At 31.8% G+C, this 20,362-nt stretch overlaps 1 protein-coding gene across 1 annotated transcript; it reads right to left on the bottom strand.

The window, feature by feature from the left end:
• Window positions 1-5,306: 5,306 nt before the first annotated feature.
• Window positions 5,307-12,636, bottom strand: LOC131605027 (uncharacterized). The gene is made up of 3 exons (XM_058877429.1): window positions 12,540-12,636; window positions 7,303-7,389; window positions 5,307-5,926 (listed from the first exon to the last, which is right to left on the bottom strand). The coding sequence occupies exons 1-3, from the start codon at window positions 12,634-12,636 to the stop codon at window positions 5,307-5,309; spliced, it is 804 nt and encodes a 267-aa protein (XP_058733412.1).
• Between the last annotated feature and the right edge of the window lie 7,726 nt (window positions 12,637-20,362).

Genomic DNA, 20,362 nt, shown 5'->3' with positions numbered 1-20,362 from the left:
GTTTCCCAATTGGACTCGATTTCTGATTTCCGCAGATGTAAAGCAGCAGCAATGACTTCAGGTTTTGGAATCCTTTCTAAACCAGTGAAAGGTAATCGATTTCGAACAGGTAATCCAATCAGTTCAGAGAATTCTTCCAAAGTGGGTACCAACTGGTAATCAGGAAAAGTAAAGCAATGATGTTCAGGGTCAAAGAACTGGAACAGGACCCGTATCATATCTCCTTCAAATTTCGAGGTAACCAAATGGAGTAGGTGACCATGCCTTTCAGTGAATTGAACATTCCTGGGGAATTCTGACACTGAGTCTTTTAGTTCAGATGGTACCGTTGAGATGTTGATTCGGATGTAATCTTTGGTGGCGGGAGCCATTACCTGCAAAAACAAAGGTAAACTCTTTGATCCTTGAAGTGTTTGGTGCAAAAAATGATATGCTTATGATGCAAACATGTGGCACAAAAAAACAAATCAAACAATAGCCTTAGGTTTAAAGGCTTGCATGGAGCTGATAGGTGATACCCTTCCCCACTGAAGTTGAGTTGGTTAAAACCTGTCCTAGAATAGCATTCGGGTTCTATGATCCTTGGAAGTAACATCTCAATACGGCGCTCGAGCGGCCGATCAAAATATTCCTCGAGGATAACTAACTTCGATCAATTTCAAAGCTAGCCACTTAATAGGCCACAAGTCAAGTTCAACTAAAAAGGTTCTAAGACAAATTAGTGTTTAATGACATTTCGGAAGCCTAATATACTCCTTGATCGTATTCAAGGGACATCAGTATAAACCAAAGTATCGCACTAACGATGACTACCAGATCAACCGTATCGGTACATGCCGTACAGTTTCCTTGGTCTATTGTCATATACTTAAGGTATCTCGAGATTCGGGTTAGAATCTTTCACACAAGCAAAATACCCAAACAAACCTTTGAAAAATAGAGCAATCAAGTCAATCAATTGAAAACATCGAAGTGATCTATTCTCTTAAGGTAACCCCTTTTTGAAAACATTTTGTTTTTGAAAGTGTATTCCCCAGCAGAGTCGCCAGTTCTGTGGACCTCCGATTTTTTTAATTCCGGGCCATACCTCTGTTCTGTAGAGATACGTGAACTGACTCTTTTTTATCGCTTAATGCTTTCACATTTTTGAAAATATCACAGAGTCGCCACCGACCTTTTATTTTATCCAATTAAGGAAAGGTTTATAAAAGAAACAGAAAAAAGACCTTTAAGAAATTCTGGGTAAGGGGGTAGGTTATACAAAGGGAAGGTGTTAGCACCCTTTGTATCCATGGTTATCCATGGGCTCTTAAGTTTGCTTAGCTCACTTGTTTTTCGATCACTTTTCAATTGCTCTGAAATTGCTCATATGTGGTTTCAAATACCTTTGTAATTTGAATTTTGTAATGATCCGTGTGTGGATGTATACAAAATGCTTGTTTATCTTTCAAAAGATGTTTTGAAAAGAACGTTAACTTTGTAATAATCCGTGTTTGGATGTATACAAAGTATTGTCTTTTTTGAAAGTTTTGTTTTGAAAAATCAACAGTGTATGAGAATTTTGTTTGTTTTGATTTGAGCAAGCAAACTAGGAGGTCTACCCTGAGTTGTAAGGTCTTTATCCTATTTCCTTTAAAAATCTATCTTTTCACCGGATATAAAAGCAAGGTTCGATTTTGTACTCAAAACAGTAGAATTTTGACTTTGATTTTGAAAAGAATGAGAAGGAATTACCTTAAGAGGTGCAAGTGTGATTGTGATCGGACTCAGATATTTTATCTTTGAAGTTAGTGATCTAACGGTTCAATTTTATCTTTGACATACACGCAGTTTATATTTGCTGGAAATTAAAATGCGGAAATGTAAAGTGCGGAAAGTAAATCTACGCTATTACATCGATTGTGCAGGAAATGTAAACTAGCCTATTTACATGAATTTGACATCCTATACATTTATCTAGGAATTTAAATTGCAAGAAAAATAAAGACATGTTTTTGGATTTTTTATGATTGATTTTAATTATAATTAATGCATGATTAATTAAATTAAAATGAAGAAAAAAGATGAAAATAGATTTAAACCTAGAAATTAAGTTTAAAATATGTACAAAATATTGGTCAATTAATTTTAAAACAAAACTAATTTTTTTGGAGTTTTTGAAATTGATTTGAAATTGATTAAGTTAATTAATACATAATTATGCAAATAATTATACAAATAATTAAAACTTAGATAGAAAATTATTCAAAATATGTACAAAATTAGTTTATAATATATAAACAATATTTTATATAAAGAACAATTTTTTTTATGATTTTTTGATTGGTTAGAATAATTAAAAAGCCAATATATAAATATATACTAATTAATTATGCAAAATATTAAAATTTTGAAGAAAAATAAATTATTTTTATTTCAGAAAATAATATATTATTTTAGAAGTCTAAAAATATTTTTTGTGTATTTTTTGGATTTTTAAAACTATTTTTAATTAATTTAACAAAGAAATTAAAATAAAATAGAAAATAAAATAGAAATAAAAGGATACTGATCCTGTGTGGTAGGCTGGAGAGTGCATGATAAGGATTGTTTGATCTGGCGCATTGAATGAGTCATTAAATGAAATCAGGTGGTCCAGATGGTGAGGCACGTGGGATACGTTACACCTGCAAAACACTGGATTAGTGGAAAGTTTAAAAACACGCGCGCGCTTCTGGACCAATGAGGGGGAGACACCTCATCGTCTTCAACCTTCAGACAAGGCCTTTTACAGCGCTTTTGTAAAAAAGCGCTATTGTAAGTGAGCCCTAATTCTGCAAAATAACGAATAGGGGTAAACAAGCAAATAAGTTTGGCGCGATGGTACCATTCAACTTGTTTTGTCCATACGAATCTAATGGTACTATTTAGAATCTCTAATTTTGCCTAATTTGGAAAGCCCTAATTTTGAAGCTATGAACCCTAAAATCGTGATTTCGTTTGTACGTGTCCAAACTTCAATTAAGTTTCCAGAAATGATCTACACCTCAAACCAAACTCAATAGTATGTCTACATCTTGTTAAACATGTGTGAATAACCAGATACGAATTGATTTTAGTTTGAACAAATTTTGACCTGTGTAGCTCGATTCAGTGAGCTTCAAGGCTTGTAATTAATTGAGATAGTTTCAGTGATGTTCAAGGAAGGTGTATGAATGCTTAGTTTGTATTGAAATGGACTGAAATTACAAATTCGAATTTGAGTTTTCTTTGAATTTTTTTCAAGTGATTACAAGTGTTATGAGCTTATGTATGCTTCTGAACTCGCCTCCCTTTCGTTACTGAACTATGATAGCTTATTTATAAGCATTGAGTGCTTACAATAGAAGCTAAGAAGTGTCTTTAGTTGCCTTTGTTGAAACTTTGGTTTTTTTAATATTAAAAACCTTGAATTCTTGACCAAGTCATCTTGCCTTCAATGCACCTGCCTTGCCCTTCAATTCTCTGCAGAAAGATGAAGATTCTTTGAGGTGAGTCATGCTTGATTTGTAAGCTAACCATTATCCATGCATTTTCCTTTTAATTTTAATCTTAAAATAAGATAAAATCATGCAAAAATGGATAAAAAAGGTATGGGCTTAGTCTTGGTCGTGGGAGGCCCATAACATCATGGAAATGATGTTTGAATGCTGAAAACTTGGCCCCATTTGGAAAAAATACATTTTTGAGCAATGTTGATTTCATGTATTTTCCCAAAATTTAGCCAACTTCAACAAGGTGTAAATCCTTCAATTTTTGTCATATGAAGTAGATCTTGCACTTTTTGGAAACCTAAACGAGTCCTCTAACCAATTCCTTTGGTCTCATGTCAAAATGATTTTTGAAGCTCCTTGTGTGTCCTTTTGAAAAAAGTGTCTTTTTGTTGACTTTGAAAATGACCTGTAATGTCTTTGATCATATTTTTCAAATGGTGAATCCAATGACTATGGGATCAATGGCATTTGAAAGATAATTGAATTTCCTTCAAAACAAGCTTTGGTTTGAATTTTTTGGATGAAGGATGAGAGAGTTATGACCAGTCAAAGTTGAGTTGACTTTTCAGGCAAAAACCCTAATTTTGAATCTTAGGGTTTTGTTGATTTTTGATCTTTCCTTGATGAATTATGATCATCCAATGATCAAATGATGAATCCTTTGACAAAATATGGACTTTGACAAAAAATTTCATTTTTGACTGTCTGTTGACTTTTTTGGTCAAACGGGTCGTCTGTTGACTGTTTGAGCTGCTGACGGTGCGTCTGAGTGAATTGAAGTTTGAAAATTTGTATGATGGTACTTTGAGATATATGGATGTGTATGAAATCCATTTGAGCTCTCAAAAACTTGTTGCTCCTGTAAAAACAAGAAAAACCCTGATTAGGGACTGTTTGTGTAGGAGACAGTTAAACGTACCTGATTTTTGTGCAGTGTTGAGTTTCTGCTAATCGCGTGATATTCAGAAGACTTCTAGCACAAAAGATCTTGGAATTTTGAATTGTAAAAGATTGATTTGATTGATGGTACAAAACACTGAGAATTGTACTGCCAGCAGTTTGGCTGTCGACTGACAGTACAGTCTGAGTTTCCTGATTCTGCGCCTGCAAAAAGATTTAACTCTGTACCAATTGCATGAGTACTATTTATCTGTAAATAAATAAATAGCATGTGTGAAGTAATAAACAGTATTTGGCGTTTGCGTAAGAATAAATTCAACTGCAAGCCAAATTACTGTATAAGAAAAATTCTAAAAACTAAGTGTTTCATATGTCAGGATATTTGTTGAAATAATCCATAATTATATGAGACTCTTAATTTTCAGATTGGAGTTTTCTTGAAAAAAGATGTGGGCAAATTTTGGGGTATAACACCGTTCCACAACATTTCCTTTGTCATTCAAAAACCTAAAACAAATTCAACCAGTTTACTTGACGGCATAGAAAATAATAGGTAATGAAAATTGGAAATTAGAAAATACAACTACTAACCTCAACATAACCACCATTTGCTCTTTGACGGATATATCACGTGACTCATCAATAAGCACAGAGATTTGTCTATCACCAAGCTCTTCCATAATCACCTTAGTAACTTCATGTGCACAACACGTTGCAAGCTCCTTTTGAATGTCACCACAAGTCATTGTGCAATTTTTTCCACCACGAACAAAAGCATCCCTCTAAAATTACCTTTATTTAGCGAAGTAGAGATTTTACCCAATCTACCATCTCTCTAAAATTACCTTTATTTAGCGAAGTAGAGGATTCGTCATGGCCACAGAAAGCCATGCCTTATGCTATGAGATATCTTGAACAATCTAAATAACAAGTCAAACGAATCTTATACAATTCTTCTGATTCCTTTGTTGCTTTAGCAAACTTACTTGTCACACTTTGTGTTTGATTAATATAATCATCGTAGTGCTTGACATATGAGTTGTGCAAACTATTATGACTACCAACATGACCTTTCAAGCCTTGAGATGCAAGCTTCCAATCTCTATATCCGCTTTTGGTGAAGACTTCAAAACCAAAGTGTTCGACCCTCCCGGGTTGCTTAAATAGAAAACAATAAATACAATAAGCTACATCTTTTATCTCACTGTATTCTAACCATGTATAATTCTTATACCATGATTTACAAAATGCTCTTTTAACACTTCCAAATTGAGTACGAGGAAAGCTTGACGAATCTGGTTGCATTAGACCCTTCAATATATATGCCCTCCTCACTTGGTCTTGAATATCCGGAGCATACTCATTAATTTGTTTCCTACAACCTGGATCACACACAATCTCATTTGAATTAAACTCATTAACCACATTATTAAGTTGTGGTTCTGATTCATCTTCCGGTTGCACAACATTCACATTCTCAATATTTTCTCTATCAACCAAAAATCTCCTCATCTCTGAATAAAAGATAAAATAGTTAATAAATTTAAAAATAACGTAAAAAACCTATAATGAAAAGGTATCAACAAAGAAAACTAATTTATTAATAACCTAAATAACAACAAAATCTCTAAACCAATTTTTAATGAAAAGCTATTTAGGTATCTACAACTAATTTATAAACCAATTTTACATCAACAATTAGTAACCTAAGCTATTTTGACACAAAGCTATTTTGACAACATAGTAAGAAGACAAAAAAAGCTAAATATAACAAAAACTATCTTTGTAAATTGTATATAATGTCCTTGTCATATTTCTCATTAAAAAAGCTAAGAAGATAGACATCCTTTTTAATTTTCCAGCCCTTAGTATAGTCCATGGAGAAATTCTTAGTAACTATAACCTAAGAGTTATAATAATTATAGAAATTCTTATGCTTACAGCTTACTCTTAAAAAAAAATTAATTAACATTTGCTTATAGCTTAGTGTGTAACTATAACTCTTTAAGACCAATTTGTGAATAACCTGAATAATAACAAAATCTCCTCATCAAATCGAAACATTGCTATATACCAGAAACTAAAACAATAAATGAAAAACAGTATTATACCGAAAGCCGGAAGCGTGTGATTTGCGAGATTTGCAATTGCGGCAGTGACGTAGTCGAAGAGACAGAGGGAGGAACAAGTAGGCGATGAAGGTATGGAGCAGATGGAGGGAGAAAGTCGACGGAGGGAGGGAGATGGCGGAAGGAGGAAACAACCAGGAGGAAGGTGGGAGACGATGTTTTTTCTTCTCTTGTTAGGTTGTTACGGTTCAGCTTCTTGTTCCCTTTTTTCCTTTCTTTTTTTTCTAATTTTTTTTAATGAAATCTAATAATATAATATAACTATAAAAAAATTTGGACTGGGTGGAGCCCGGGCATAGGTCCACCCTTGCCGCATGGTGAATTTGCCCCTGTCAGAAACTGAAACAATAAATGAAAAACAGTATTATACCGAAAGTCGGAAGTGTGTGATTTGCGAGATTTGCAATTGCGGCGGTGACATGGTCGAAGAGACAGAGGGAGGAACAAGTAGGCGACGAAGGTAGGGAGCAGATGGAGGGAGAAAGTCGACTGAGGGAGGGAGATGGCAGAAGGAGGAAACAACCAGGAGGAAGGTGGGAGACGGTGTTTTTTCTTCTCTTATTAGGCTGTTACGATTCAGCTTCTTGTTCCCTTTTTTCCTTTCTTTTTTTTATTAATTTTTTTTAATGAAATTTAATAATATAATATAACTATAAAAAAAATAGGGCTGGGTGGAGCCCGGGCATAGGCCTACCCTTGCCGCATGGTGAATCTGCCCCTGCCTGGGTCAAACAACAAAAAAACAACCTAAAATGAGTTACCATCCCCACCAACACTAATCAACCTCTCTCTGTTTCCAATTTCAATGTTTATCTCTCCTCTGCTCTCTCGATTTCGTTCAGCTATGGCTACAACAACAACAATCAAAACCAAACACATATCTTTGTTCTCTCTCGTGATGCTCCGCTATTTCCTCTCTTGATTTTCGCCTCTCTCTCGATCAATCTCTCCGCTCGAACACTCTCGATCGAAAACAATTCAATCAAATCGAACAAGCATATAAAGAATCCAAAGCTCCAAAACATGAATCCCCAACCCCAATGATTTTCACTAATTCAGATACAAATTATAGGGAATTGTAAGGAAGAACAACTGATAAAAACCTTGACAAACATTGAACACTGACAAACATTGAACAAATTATTGGACCAGCTTCACCAAAAAGAAACATTGACATCATTTCTAATGCACCATCTACAATTTCTACACTAGACGAACAAACCCTTTGAAACTCGGATCATAATGATAAGAATAGTGATACCACAAACATTAATCAAACCATTGGGATAAACCAACGTGGATCTATGTTCTTTCATGTAAAGAGCTAATACAATTGTGGCTGAACCAATGATCCTGATGTTATTGACTCTCTGGAGTTTTAATGACGATAATATTGATGTTTGTTGAGTCATTGGTATTAACTTTCAAACTCTCTGATGATGGTGATTAACTGGAAGATATCTCAAGCCACATTGAGTAAGAGATTCCAAGTTCCAATAAAGATACTTCTTCCCCTTTGGCATTATCCAGAAGGAGGGAAAAATAAATAACATATATGGAACGTATTCAAGCACATAGATCACCAAAGCATCAGTTTGCCAATAGTTAGTTTAGGCAACACATCCTTTACTAATGCTTATTTATAAAAAGAACTACTACAAAACACAAAAAGACATTAGACAGTGCTTTTGAAAATAAGCAATAGTTAAGATATCCACATTATACAACACATTATTGTATAAGCAATGTTGTATATTTAATCAAGTATATGTTTTTTTATAAATTCATAAATTAGACGACCCTTTTCTTTAAGAAACTAAAAAGTGTTGTCTTAAATTCATATTAACTAGGAATTATTATTTAAAAAATAGTGTTTTCTTATATGTATATTAGACAACGTCCAAAAACTAAAAAAAAAAAAACACTGTCAAAGATTAAAAATATTAAAACCCCTTTGTACCCGCACTTATATTAAAAAGCGCTACTTAAGGTCGAAAAAATAAATCATCCATATACCAACATTTATTTTAGAAAGAGGTGCCTAATATAATCCCCTTTTAAAGGTGTTTTTTTTAAGCACTTGTAAACATTATTATAAAAATATTATAATATTTTTTTTGAAATAAACTTGTTAAAAATATCATAGTATAAATTATATATGCATAAATTAAATATTATAGTATTATGTAATGTTAGTATTAAAGGTTTTACACTAATAAAGCATTACAAGCATTATAAAAATTTATCCATTTCTTTCAAAAAGAGTATTACAATTTTTGAGCAAGATTTAGTTTTAATTTTTAGATTTATATTATAGAGATGATTTGCAATACTATGGATAGAAGTCTAGGATAAGTAGTTGATCAAAAAATCCATTTAAGGAAAAATTGTAATATAGGTATATAAATATTCTTTCGATGTCTCTTTGTTATAGTTTAAAAAAGTACTTTTTATAAATATTTTTGAAAGTAGCGTTGGTACAAGGATGTTTTATTTTCTTTTCTATCATCCTATGAGAGTTAAACTGTTTTTTTTTTTTACAGAAAATTATAATCATGACCTTTATTTATATTGGAGAGGATTTGTTATCACTATGGTAATATGAGATATACCATGCTTCATCAATTCAAGATTGTTGTTACACCCTGTAATTGAAAAACTACGAATGAAATACTTTTTAGATCTCCGTTTATAACTAGTTCCTGGCTAATCTATAATATAAGAAAAGAAGATGTTGGGGAAAAAAATATTTATGTACTTATCTTTAAATTTGTCATGTCATCAATTTGAGGGCAATTTATGTCAAAAAGTTACTTTTTGCAACCGAACTATCATGGTTAGCATTATTTGGTTGCAACGTCTACGATACAACTAGGTTTCCATTGGTTGTTTCAAAACAAAATATGTTATTCAACTTTTTCACATAAACCATCGTGCCTATTGTACTTTCAAAAATCCCTCCAAAAGTTCTCCTTTGTCCTTTATATTGTGGAACATTGTTTTGCAGGTAATATATCTTTATCCAAGGCATCGTCTTTTGATGATGACAACAATGATGACAACTATAAAGATAGTTGCAAAAGCATCTATAAAGGTCAATCATAAAGTTAACTATAAAGATAACTAATGTTAAGTCAAGCATAGATAAGTCAAGCATAACGCTTAAATGGTTAAGGATACAAACTCAAGGTATATGGTTTTGTTGAATTTAAGATGGCAAACAAAGTGCTCTATTAAAGCCTAAAAATATCTCAAGCAATGTCAACACATAAGATAATATATGGCAAAGGGCTTATAGAAGGAGTTAAATCTCCTAAGTTAGTAAGTGATTGACCTTTTGTATAAGCAAGGTTTTTTCATAAAAGTATATGGCTATAAGCACACACACTAAAACCTTTTTATCAAATACCTTAATGAAGAGAAAACATTTTCAAAAGTATCTTTAAGTTATGTTAGATGACTTAGAAGCAGTGGAAATGAGTAAAGGGAAATATTTGATCAATCTAATCGATTAAGCCATTATGCTAATGGATTAATCAGTTCAAACTTAATTCTCAAGCTATTTAGACAGCGCCTCAATGATATGCAACGACTAGCAATATCTCCTTTCTTTTTTGAATGACCAACAACGACTATTTTTATTATCTAATCAATTAGGCCAATGTGCTAATCGATTAGACAACGGTCAAAATAATTAATTGAGAATTCCGTTTTAGGAATTCCTCTTGCCTATAAAATCATCCAGAAATATGTTTTGACACATCCCTTTCTCACACACTCTCTGTAAAGTTCAATTTAACTTTCTCTCATTAGATGTTATAGCCAAATCCTGTTGTGAGAAAATTTCTTTGTGAGTGAGGATATCAATGTAATTCTGGGAGGGTAGAACTGTAAAATTCACCAAAATGTTATTTATACACCTTGGTTGAATACAATCCATTTAGGGATAAAATATATGGTTTGAAGCTAAACTCGATAAAAAAATTTAGTTGGGGATTATATTTTTTTATAAGCAAACGGACATATATAAAAAGAGCACAAGGGTACTAACCCAAAAGCATAAAAAAAAAAGGAGATGGAAATAAAAAACTACCACCCCCACCAGCCAACAAAAACTAGACAACCCCAATACAAGAGGTGTGATTAACACACCAATCCGACCAAACAAGATTGTCACTCACCTTAAAGAAAGTGATCAACCATTTCCAAGTTAACAATTTAATCATCCCTAGAGTATCGATATTGACCAAAACCCCTCCATTAAAGAGGATTTCATTCCTACAACACCAAATACTCCAACAAAAAGCCAAACCAAAAATCCATATAGTGTTCACAACAAAAAGAGACTTACAAGACACCTCAAGAACAATAAGACGGACAAAGATACTACCTTAAATTGCGGAAACATCAATATGAAGCCAATCCAAGATTGGTTGAAGATTAACCGATATTAAAAATCTTCCAAGGTTTGAGATTAGGCCGATTAAAATTTTAGAGGTTATTTGGTTATCCTATTAAACCAAAATTGAGCTTAGATATTTGGAACTTGAAGACTAACCGCTACAAGGTCTGTGTTCATGGAAAGGAGACCAACCACTTCAATCTGCAGTTGGGAGGGATGAATGGCCACTTCATTCTCATTATTTTATTGGAGAAAAGACGCAAATGCCCATATCCATCATCTTGTAATATTTGGTTAAAGATCAACCACCATTTACTTGTACAAGGGGGTCGTCATACCCCAATTTTGACCCTAAGATCCTACTTCATTTGTATTAAATTAAATCATTATCATCATTCATCATCTCACCTAAAAACAATTCATGCTTCATCACTAACCCTAAAGATACAAGAAGATGCGTGTCTACTTCTTTTGCAAGGTAAGCATATTGGATCAAGGAGTTGAGGTGATTAGGGTTTTTTAGCCCTTAAAGTGATTCAAGCTTCTCATAGGATCAATTGATTTCCCTTCACCAATGTTCAAGCCCAAGTGTGCCTCAATTCAAGATCATCAACATTCAAATTCATCTGATACACCAAGTTAGTGTTTTGACCTAATTCATTGAAGTGTTTACATTTAGTCAAAGCATGACCTCTTGAATTGAGACATGATTTAATTGGCTAGAGAAGTTTGATTCATTGGTGTTGGAAAGATTACAATTCATCTGATGGAAAAGTCAATTGTACAAGAATCAACTTTGACTTTTAGAATTTTTTGCCAACCATGGACTTATAAAGTCAAGAATCATGAAAATATGGTTGATAGAACAATTTGATAAAGTGAAATCAAGAAATTAGAGGTTACTTGCAAAACAGGCAAAAATGAAAAAATTGAAAATTTTATTAAGTCCACAAAATTCATTTTCAAGTGACCTACTTTGAAGGCTTGTAACTTCCACCTCAAGCCACTATTTTTCATGCCCAAGGTCATTACTCAAAGATGATGCATCATACTTCAAAATTGTAGAAGGAATGAATCAAAAATATCATAAGGATTGGAAGCTATGGATTGATCAAAATGGAGTTTCAAAGTTGTCAAAATGTTCCAACACTTAAGAAATTTTTCTAAGTGTTAAAACATATATTTTTTTTCAAAGTTGATGGCCAATTTTCATGAGGATCCAATTTGAGTTTCTTAAAGTGGCCAACATGAAAGTTGAAGTATGTGGCCTTATCTTTCTAAAATGTCCAAGATCATGAATTTATCATACTTGAGCTAAGAGAATCGTATTTGAGAAGATGGAACCATGAAGTTGTTCTTGAGGTCCATTTTCATGCCCAACCAAGATGCAAATCTTTTCAAACATGAAAGATCTCTTGATTACAGGTCCTATTGCTTCTAAATCTTGCCTCAATCATATGTTTACACAAGTCTAAAGAGCTTTGTCCAATTTGTTTGATCATTATCCAAAATTTCATTCCATTTCAAGTTTAAAGGCATGACTTCCATTCTCGTAAAGAAGCTTTAATCACAAACTACTTTGCATTAATCACATACCTTGTTCCTTCTGATCATACACTTCCTTTGCAGCAGAAGCAACACCTCTAAAAGTGTCAACCACTCTAGCTATCACATTGGAACCATGAAAATTCATGTAAAATTCATTTTGTTTTTAGCTAAACCATGAAAACTTCAACTTTCATTTCTGATCAGCCCTTAATCCTCCCATATTTTCCTATAAGTAGAGGCCTCCACAACACTTCAAAACACCACTCAACACACCTCAAATTCCCTAAGAAATCAGATAAACACAGTGGAAATTTTGAAAACTCCATTAAAGCTCAAAATTCATTTCTTTGAAATTCTCATTCCTTGCAAGTTCTTTGCAAACTAAAAAACTCAAAGAATATCTACACACCATATATAAGCTTCTGAATGCATTAGTTTACATCTGGAACACTTCCATTGCTCCACCTAACTCGTGCTCTTTTACCCTCATAAGTGAACTTGGTTAAAGAGTTTGAGACAATTTCAAAGCAAACTAAAAAATGCATTGTGTTCATGGGATATCATACAAGCTAAAGAGATAATTTGTTATCACTAAAAGTGCTTGAATAAGGCATTGGACCTTTCTCCAATAGGTGAGTTTTTCTTCATTTTGAATATTTCTTGATACTATTTTGCTTGTTTAAATGCCATGAATAAAAGGCCTATGAAAATAGGCATTGATTGAGCTTGTTTGTCATTTAATTTAACTTTGAAAAATTAGATTTTTATGGTTTTGTGATATGTACATTTTTGAAATCGTCATAAAATTCTGAGCAAGTTTGGTTTTTACACTTTTGAATTTGGTTGAGAAATAAGAAAGTTGCATATTTGCACTTTCCATTTGGTTGAGAAATAAGAAATAAGCAAGTGTGGTTTTTACACAGTAACGATAACATGAGGAAGAAGATGAAGTTTGTGTTTTCCATTTTTTTCAAAACTCATTTTCATACTTGTATATTTGAATGCGTGAAAGATAATGATTTGGCATTGCGCCCCAGTGATAAAATCGTTGGTTTTAAGAGTCTTGCATCCATAAGGTCTGGGGTCCGTATCCCCCTCGCCCCAGACTTTTTGTTTCATTCATTTTTTCATACTTAGTAACTTGTGTTGTATTTTAGGGTTAAGTAAGTTTTTGGTCCCTATAAATATTGCAGTTTCATTTTTAGTCTCTCCTAGGTTTTGGCAACAGTTTTAGCTGGTTTTGACAACGGTTTTTTGTAAAAATTGTTGCCTAATGGCAGAGAGGGACTAAAAATGAAACTGCAATATTTATAGGGACCAAAAACTTATTTAAATATTACACAAGTTACTAAGTATGAAAAAATAACTCTTTTAAATACCATGATACTTCAATGTACTCATTTGTTTGTGATTTTATTTTCATACTATGATTAAGTATTGTTTAAATGAACATGATTTAAAATATTTTGTTGTTTTGAATGAATCTTTAGGTTTTGTTCTTACCATGCTTTGAGGTCTTGATTGATGTTTTGATTATGTGAAGCCCTAATCCATGAAGTTTGCATGTTTATTTGCTTTAATATATGTTAATTTAAATGTTCATATAATGTTGATTGATGTTTATACTTCATTTATGTTAATACTTGTGTCAAAATTCAAGGGAATGGAATACTGTTGACTAAAATTATCAAGGTATTCACCACTTTGGCCCTTTTTCCTTTAAAGGGGAACTACAAATGTTCTGACTTCCCTATTGCACAAAAGGGATATGTAGGCACAAGATGCGATGTTATGTCGAACATAATAAAACTTTTTTCTCACCTCTCCATTCTTTTCACAAACAAGTATAACAACAATAAACTTTAATATACATATTCCAAAGAGGTTCCTATAGAGTACTATAGATACATAGGGTGCTAATACATTTCCTTTGTATAACCAACCCCTGAACCTAAGAACTCTGTTTTGTTTTATTTGTTTTGATTTAAAAACTTCTTTGGGTTTTATTTCGTTCTTTTCCCATTTCCTTTGGAAACAATAAAAGCGGTGGTGACTTTCACTAAAATACGAGTTAAGTCAATCAATGGCTTAGTCTCAATTTTTCACCGCTATAGGGGTCCGTGAGCCTTTCCTTCTAAAAGCTATCAAGTATTATTGGAAACTCTCAAGACCAATTCTTGGGGAAGGAAGTAGGTCCTTTAGTTTTGACCGAACCTCTATAATTCTCTGTGTCCTCTTTCTTCCCTTCTCTTTTACTTTATGCTCTTTATTTCCGCTGATTAATATTTGAAAATGATTTTAAAACTCTAATTTAAGTTAAATTTGCCAAAAGTTTTCAAAAACCACGTTTTTCCAAACCACACAATTCACCCCTCCCCTCTTGTGCGTGAAGTCTCAAATCTAACATATGTCACAAATATTCACCTCCTTTCTCTCTCCTGCTCCATCCTCTCATTATGTTTTTTCTCCATTTTTTGGCCAACAACGGCTAAAGTGATTTGAAGCTGATGTTTGATAGTTTCATTCCAACCTGTTTCCGATCTTATTTGTTCTTCCTCTTCATCATTATTTTTGTTTATTTTTTTCATTTTGATACTAACAAACTCAACTTCTTGGTATTACAAACAGAAGATTGTAAAAGTTCTTACCAAAAAATGGCCTGTCTTCTTCATTCTTCATGTGTTTCTTCATTTTTTGGGTTATTGATTTTGAGTCTATGAAGCAATGCTTATAGGTATGTATAACCTATAAAAGTTTCAAAATTTATGTTTTAGTATGAGTTCATTTTTGTGCTTTGTTCTGGTTGTTGTTAATTTGATGTTTCTAAGAAACTGTGTTTATTTTCTCTAATTATGTTCTGGTTGTTGTTTATTTGATGCGGATTTGCGTGTAGATCTGTAGATTTGGAATGCTATGTTGACCTGATGAAGATAAAGCGCAAATTTATGATGATGAGTTGCGTTGTTGATTACCTTGCAGCAGGGGTGGCCCTGAGCACGGGCTTGTGGGGCGGGAGCCCAGGGCCCCATAATTTTAGGGGCACCAAAAATTTTTTTTAACCCTAATATAAAAATACTTGCTAGAATTTTATATTTTAAAAATACTGACTAACAAAATTACAGGGGCACTACAATGTCAAAATTAATAAAAGAATTTAATTTCCCATAAATAAAATATAAAGTAGAATAAAATCATTTAATTTCCCTAAAATAAAATCAATTAATATTATGATGAAAATCCCCTAAAAACAACACTATGATGAAAATCCGTCTCAACTCACGCAACTGAATCTTGAGTCTGCTGAAGAGTCTTACCGAAATAACTATTTCCTATATATTGTAGATCAAACAATTGATTCACTTGATAGAAGATTTGAGCAGTATAGCACATATGAAAATATTTTTGAATTTTTGTTTAGTATTGAAAGGCTTAGATCATTATCTGGTAGGGACTTGAAAGCATGTTGTAAACATCGTGAAACTTGTTTAAAACATGACGATTCTCTTGATCTTGATGGTGGAATTTTGTTTGAAGAATTTAAAGTTATTAGAAAAGTTTTAACAATTGAATCAAAATCAAGCTATATGATATTGAGTTTTTTTAAATACTTTTAACTATTTTCCTAATGCACACATAACTTATAGAATAATATTGACTATTCCTATTAGTGTTGCATCTGATGAAAGAAGTTTTTCTGAATTAAAATTATTAAAATCTTATTTGAGATCTACTATGTCACAAGATAGATTAAATAGTCTTGCGTTGATTTCAATTGAAAATAATTTTTTGAAGAACCTCGAGTACGAACAAATTATTAATGATTTTGCAATTAAAAATACTAAGAGGACGATATTTAAATAATTTTAAAGGTTTGGTAAAAAAATTTATAGAAAAAAAAGATCGGATCATGAAGAAGAATAATAAGTCTCTTTATAGTGATTTATGTTTTGATGTAGTATAAACATTGATTCAAAGATCCATACTTGTATTCATTTTGCACAATATCAAATGAAAATGTGTTTTTATCCAATTATTTCTTTTATCCTTATGTATTTATTTTTAAAAACAATTTTTGGGACACCACTCTTTTAATTCGCCCAGGGCACCCAAATTCAAAGGACCGGCCCTGCCTTGCAGGCTGGTACTGATGTTTGTTATGCGAATGAAGCGGAATTGTTGCATATGTGATTCAACGAAGATTTGATATGAGTTGCGAAATTATTACGTGTCTGTGACAATAAGCTTCGATTGATGAAGATTAGTGTGATATGGTTTACTGAAACTTGGATAATTTGAAGATTTGAAGCAGTGGAGGAAATTGAAACTTATAAAGGCTTTGTGTTTAAGTTGAAAATGAGTTGAAGGATGAATCGATGAAGGTAATTGGTGTTTGGAGGAAGAAGTTTTTTTGTTGATTTTTTTTACATCATAATGTTACATTTTTTATCCTCTCCTTTTTGTGTTCATGAGTAGTTAATTTAGAGAGTGAGAATCAAAAAATCTGCTGAGAAATAGAGTGTATCAAAAAATCTTTGAAACAATTTTCAGCCTTTTGATGATTTGAATTGAAGGGTGGAGATTGGATTTGTAATATGAATTTTTTTTTTTTGACAAGAAAATGGATTACTTTAATATTCAAGAAACTGGTTTTTTACAGTAGGAGCATCCACAAAAGTTGATAGAGGAAGAATTATGATTAAATAAATATTTTAGATATTAAATTAGGAGTATAATTTATATTAGTATTTTATTTTGTAATGTTCTCTAGAATGTTCTTAGGATCTTTAAATGTTGTTGAATTGGGCTTTAATTAGTATTGGGCCTTTAGTTTATTATCCATTAGTATTATTATATAATGTAGTGTCTTTGACACATTTGAGAATCAATGAAAATCAAAGTTATGTTTTAATTCTATTTTCTTAGTTTGTTTACTTGTTTCTCTTAGTTTTGTAAGCCTTGTTAGGGTTAGCATTTTGCATCCTAACAATTGGTGCTTTCATACTTGCACTCAATCTCTCCCATGGAGTATTCCAACTTGACACCCCCAATTTATCAATGGAGCATTCCTCCAACCTATCCCACAAACCCCCCTCCTACATCTCCTATCAATTCCTCATTTCCATCTTTCCCATGGGAAATTTTTGCACCATACTATTCCAACACCCATGTTGTAGCATCTTCACCAAATTTATATTTAAATCATGGGTACTCACCACATATGCCTAACTCATATCCATCAGTAACACATCATTCACATATTTATCCAAATCATTATAACAATTATCATGAACCACAAATACACCATACCTCAAAACAGTTTTTGACCTCAAAGCAACCATTCACCCAACAACAATTTCAAACTTATCCAAATCATTTTCAAGAAATTTTTCAAGAATGTCTTCAGAAATTATCTCAAGCAGAAGAAAAATATAAGAATCAAAAGAGAGCTATTGATGAGAAATATCAAGCTTCTATTCTTTCCATCAAGCAAAGATCTCAAAAAAGGTCTCAAGAAATTTGTGATGCACAAACAAAATTGAGAGAAAAATATTCTACTAGAAGAACTACAACAAATCAGCCAGAAAAAGAAGAAATCAAGAAAATTTCAGATCCACAAAACCCACATCCGGCGACATTTCCGGTAACAGTTCCGACAACTATTCCGACAACAATTCCGGCAACAATTCCGACGATAAATCCAACATTTTTTCTTCTGAAAAATCCGGTAACATTTCTGCCATCATCTCTAGTGTCATCTCCTCCAAAAAAACAACAAGATCTAAAACCACCATACACAGTTTTATCTTCATCTCCGATTCTGTTTTCATTGTTTAAAAATTCCTTTTTGCACTCATCGGAAAAACCACCGGATTTGTTATTCCCATTGCCGAAATTACCGAAACCACCGGATTCTAAGAAGGTAAACACCCAACCCAAGTTCTATATGAATTTGTTATGCTGTAATTGAAATGAGTTTTTTATTTTGAAATTTGAAAGAATTGGTTGTAACTTTGTAGTGGAATGAATTTGAAATTTTAATTGGCTTGAAATGTTGAGACTTGCTTGGTATGCTTGCTGCGTGTGAAACTTAGTGTGGTCCCACTTTGCTTCAATCTCATGGCTTAATGAAATATGTTTCAAAAAGGAAATTCTTTATGCATCCATATATAAGGTAAAAAAACACCACTAATATATATGAGAGATCAAATTACACTCGACGAGTTACACCATAAATTACACTCGTTCGTAATTTTATTTTGAATAAATATTTTTTAAAATTAACCGTTCGATTGAAACATACTATCATATAGATCATACCTATAAAGTTTGAGATTAATCTATAAAGATTTACACCCGAAGAGGAGGGATCAAATTACACCCGAAGAGTGTAACTCGTGGTGTAACTCTTCGGGTGTAATTTGCTCCCTCCTCATATATATATATATATATATATATATATATATATATATATATATATATATATATATATATATATATATATATATATATATATATATATATATATATATCCAAAGGCACCCTTATCATATTTTTACTGATTTCAAAAATGCATATCCGAAACCACTCCTCTTTAAATTTTTTTTCATATAAATATTTGATTTAAAATGTCAGGTGATTTTCGGATATACCCTTCCTAAAAGAAATTTGGGATATTGGTTAATTCATACATGTATATCCGAAGTATTCCAATATTCCAATTCTTTTATTTTATTTTAAAATAATATTTATTTATAAAATAGTTATAATATAATTAGAGTGAGTTATTATTAATAAAGAATAAATTAAATACAAATTGTTATAAATAAGGAATAAAAAGATTAAATAAAATTTTAATTTATATAGTGGTATTTTAATTTATAAGCATTATAATTTTTTATTTATATTAATTTTTTAATTAATTTATATTAATTTATAAGCATTATAATTTTTTTTAATTAATTTTATTTAAAGCATTATAATTTTTTTGTTTAAATATTTTTTTGAATCAATTAAAATTTGATTAATTTATTTTTTATTTATTTAAATATTTAATTAATTATATATGTTAGTAAAAATGGTATATATTTAATTATATATCTTGATTAAAATGGTATATATTTAATTATATATTTTGATAAAAATAATTAATTATACTATGAGTACAATTGTTTCACCATGATTTTAAATTTTTTTTTAACAAATATTGAATTTAGATGTGCATCCTGGAATTTAGATATGCATATCCGAAAAATCTCAAGATCAAAAATTGGGTTATTTCAGATGTGCATCCTTGAAATCACCCATTTGCCAAAAAAAAAAATTGTCTTCGGATCTGCATATCCGAAATCACCTTTTTTATAGAAAAAAATATTTTTGGGGATGCACATCTGAAATATAAGGATATTTTGGTGATTTTACCGCGAGTGTGTAAGAAGACATATGGATGCATAAAGAAATTACTGTAAAAAAGACTTGCTTCTTGAATTTTGGCTTAAGACTTGGAGAATGTGGCTAGGACACACCTTGAATTGGCTTGGACCAACAAATGTAACTTGGATTAAAATGGCAATGGGCCTTTGACTCTTAAATGAAACTTGGATCTCCCTTTTTGTTAATTGCCCCTAAAAAAACAATAACCAAAAAAAGATTAAAAAAAAATATACAAATGATTTATTAATTCTAATTTTAAAATCCAACTTAAATCTAAATTGAACTTTAAAATTAAAATTATAAATCCAAAAAAGATTAGTAAAAAGAATACTATCTATCATATAAGAAAATAAATGGCTCTGGAAAAGGTCATTCTACCCTTGCTTCTTCGACAATGAGCCACGTCTACAAACTCTTATTTTGACCCATCTTTATCTTTC

The sequence above is a fragment of the Vicia villosa genome, linkage group LG5 (assembly GCF_029867415.1).
Source record: "Vicia villosa cultivar HV-30 ecotype Madison, WI linkage group LG5, Vvil1.0, whole genome shotgun sequence".
NCBI classification, from domain to species: Eukaryota; Viridiplantae; Streptophyta; class Magnoliopsida; order Fabales; family Fabaceae; genus Vicia; species Vicia villosa.
This window is presented reverse-complemented; position numbering and strand designations above follow the sequence as displayed.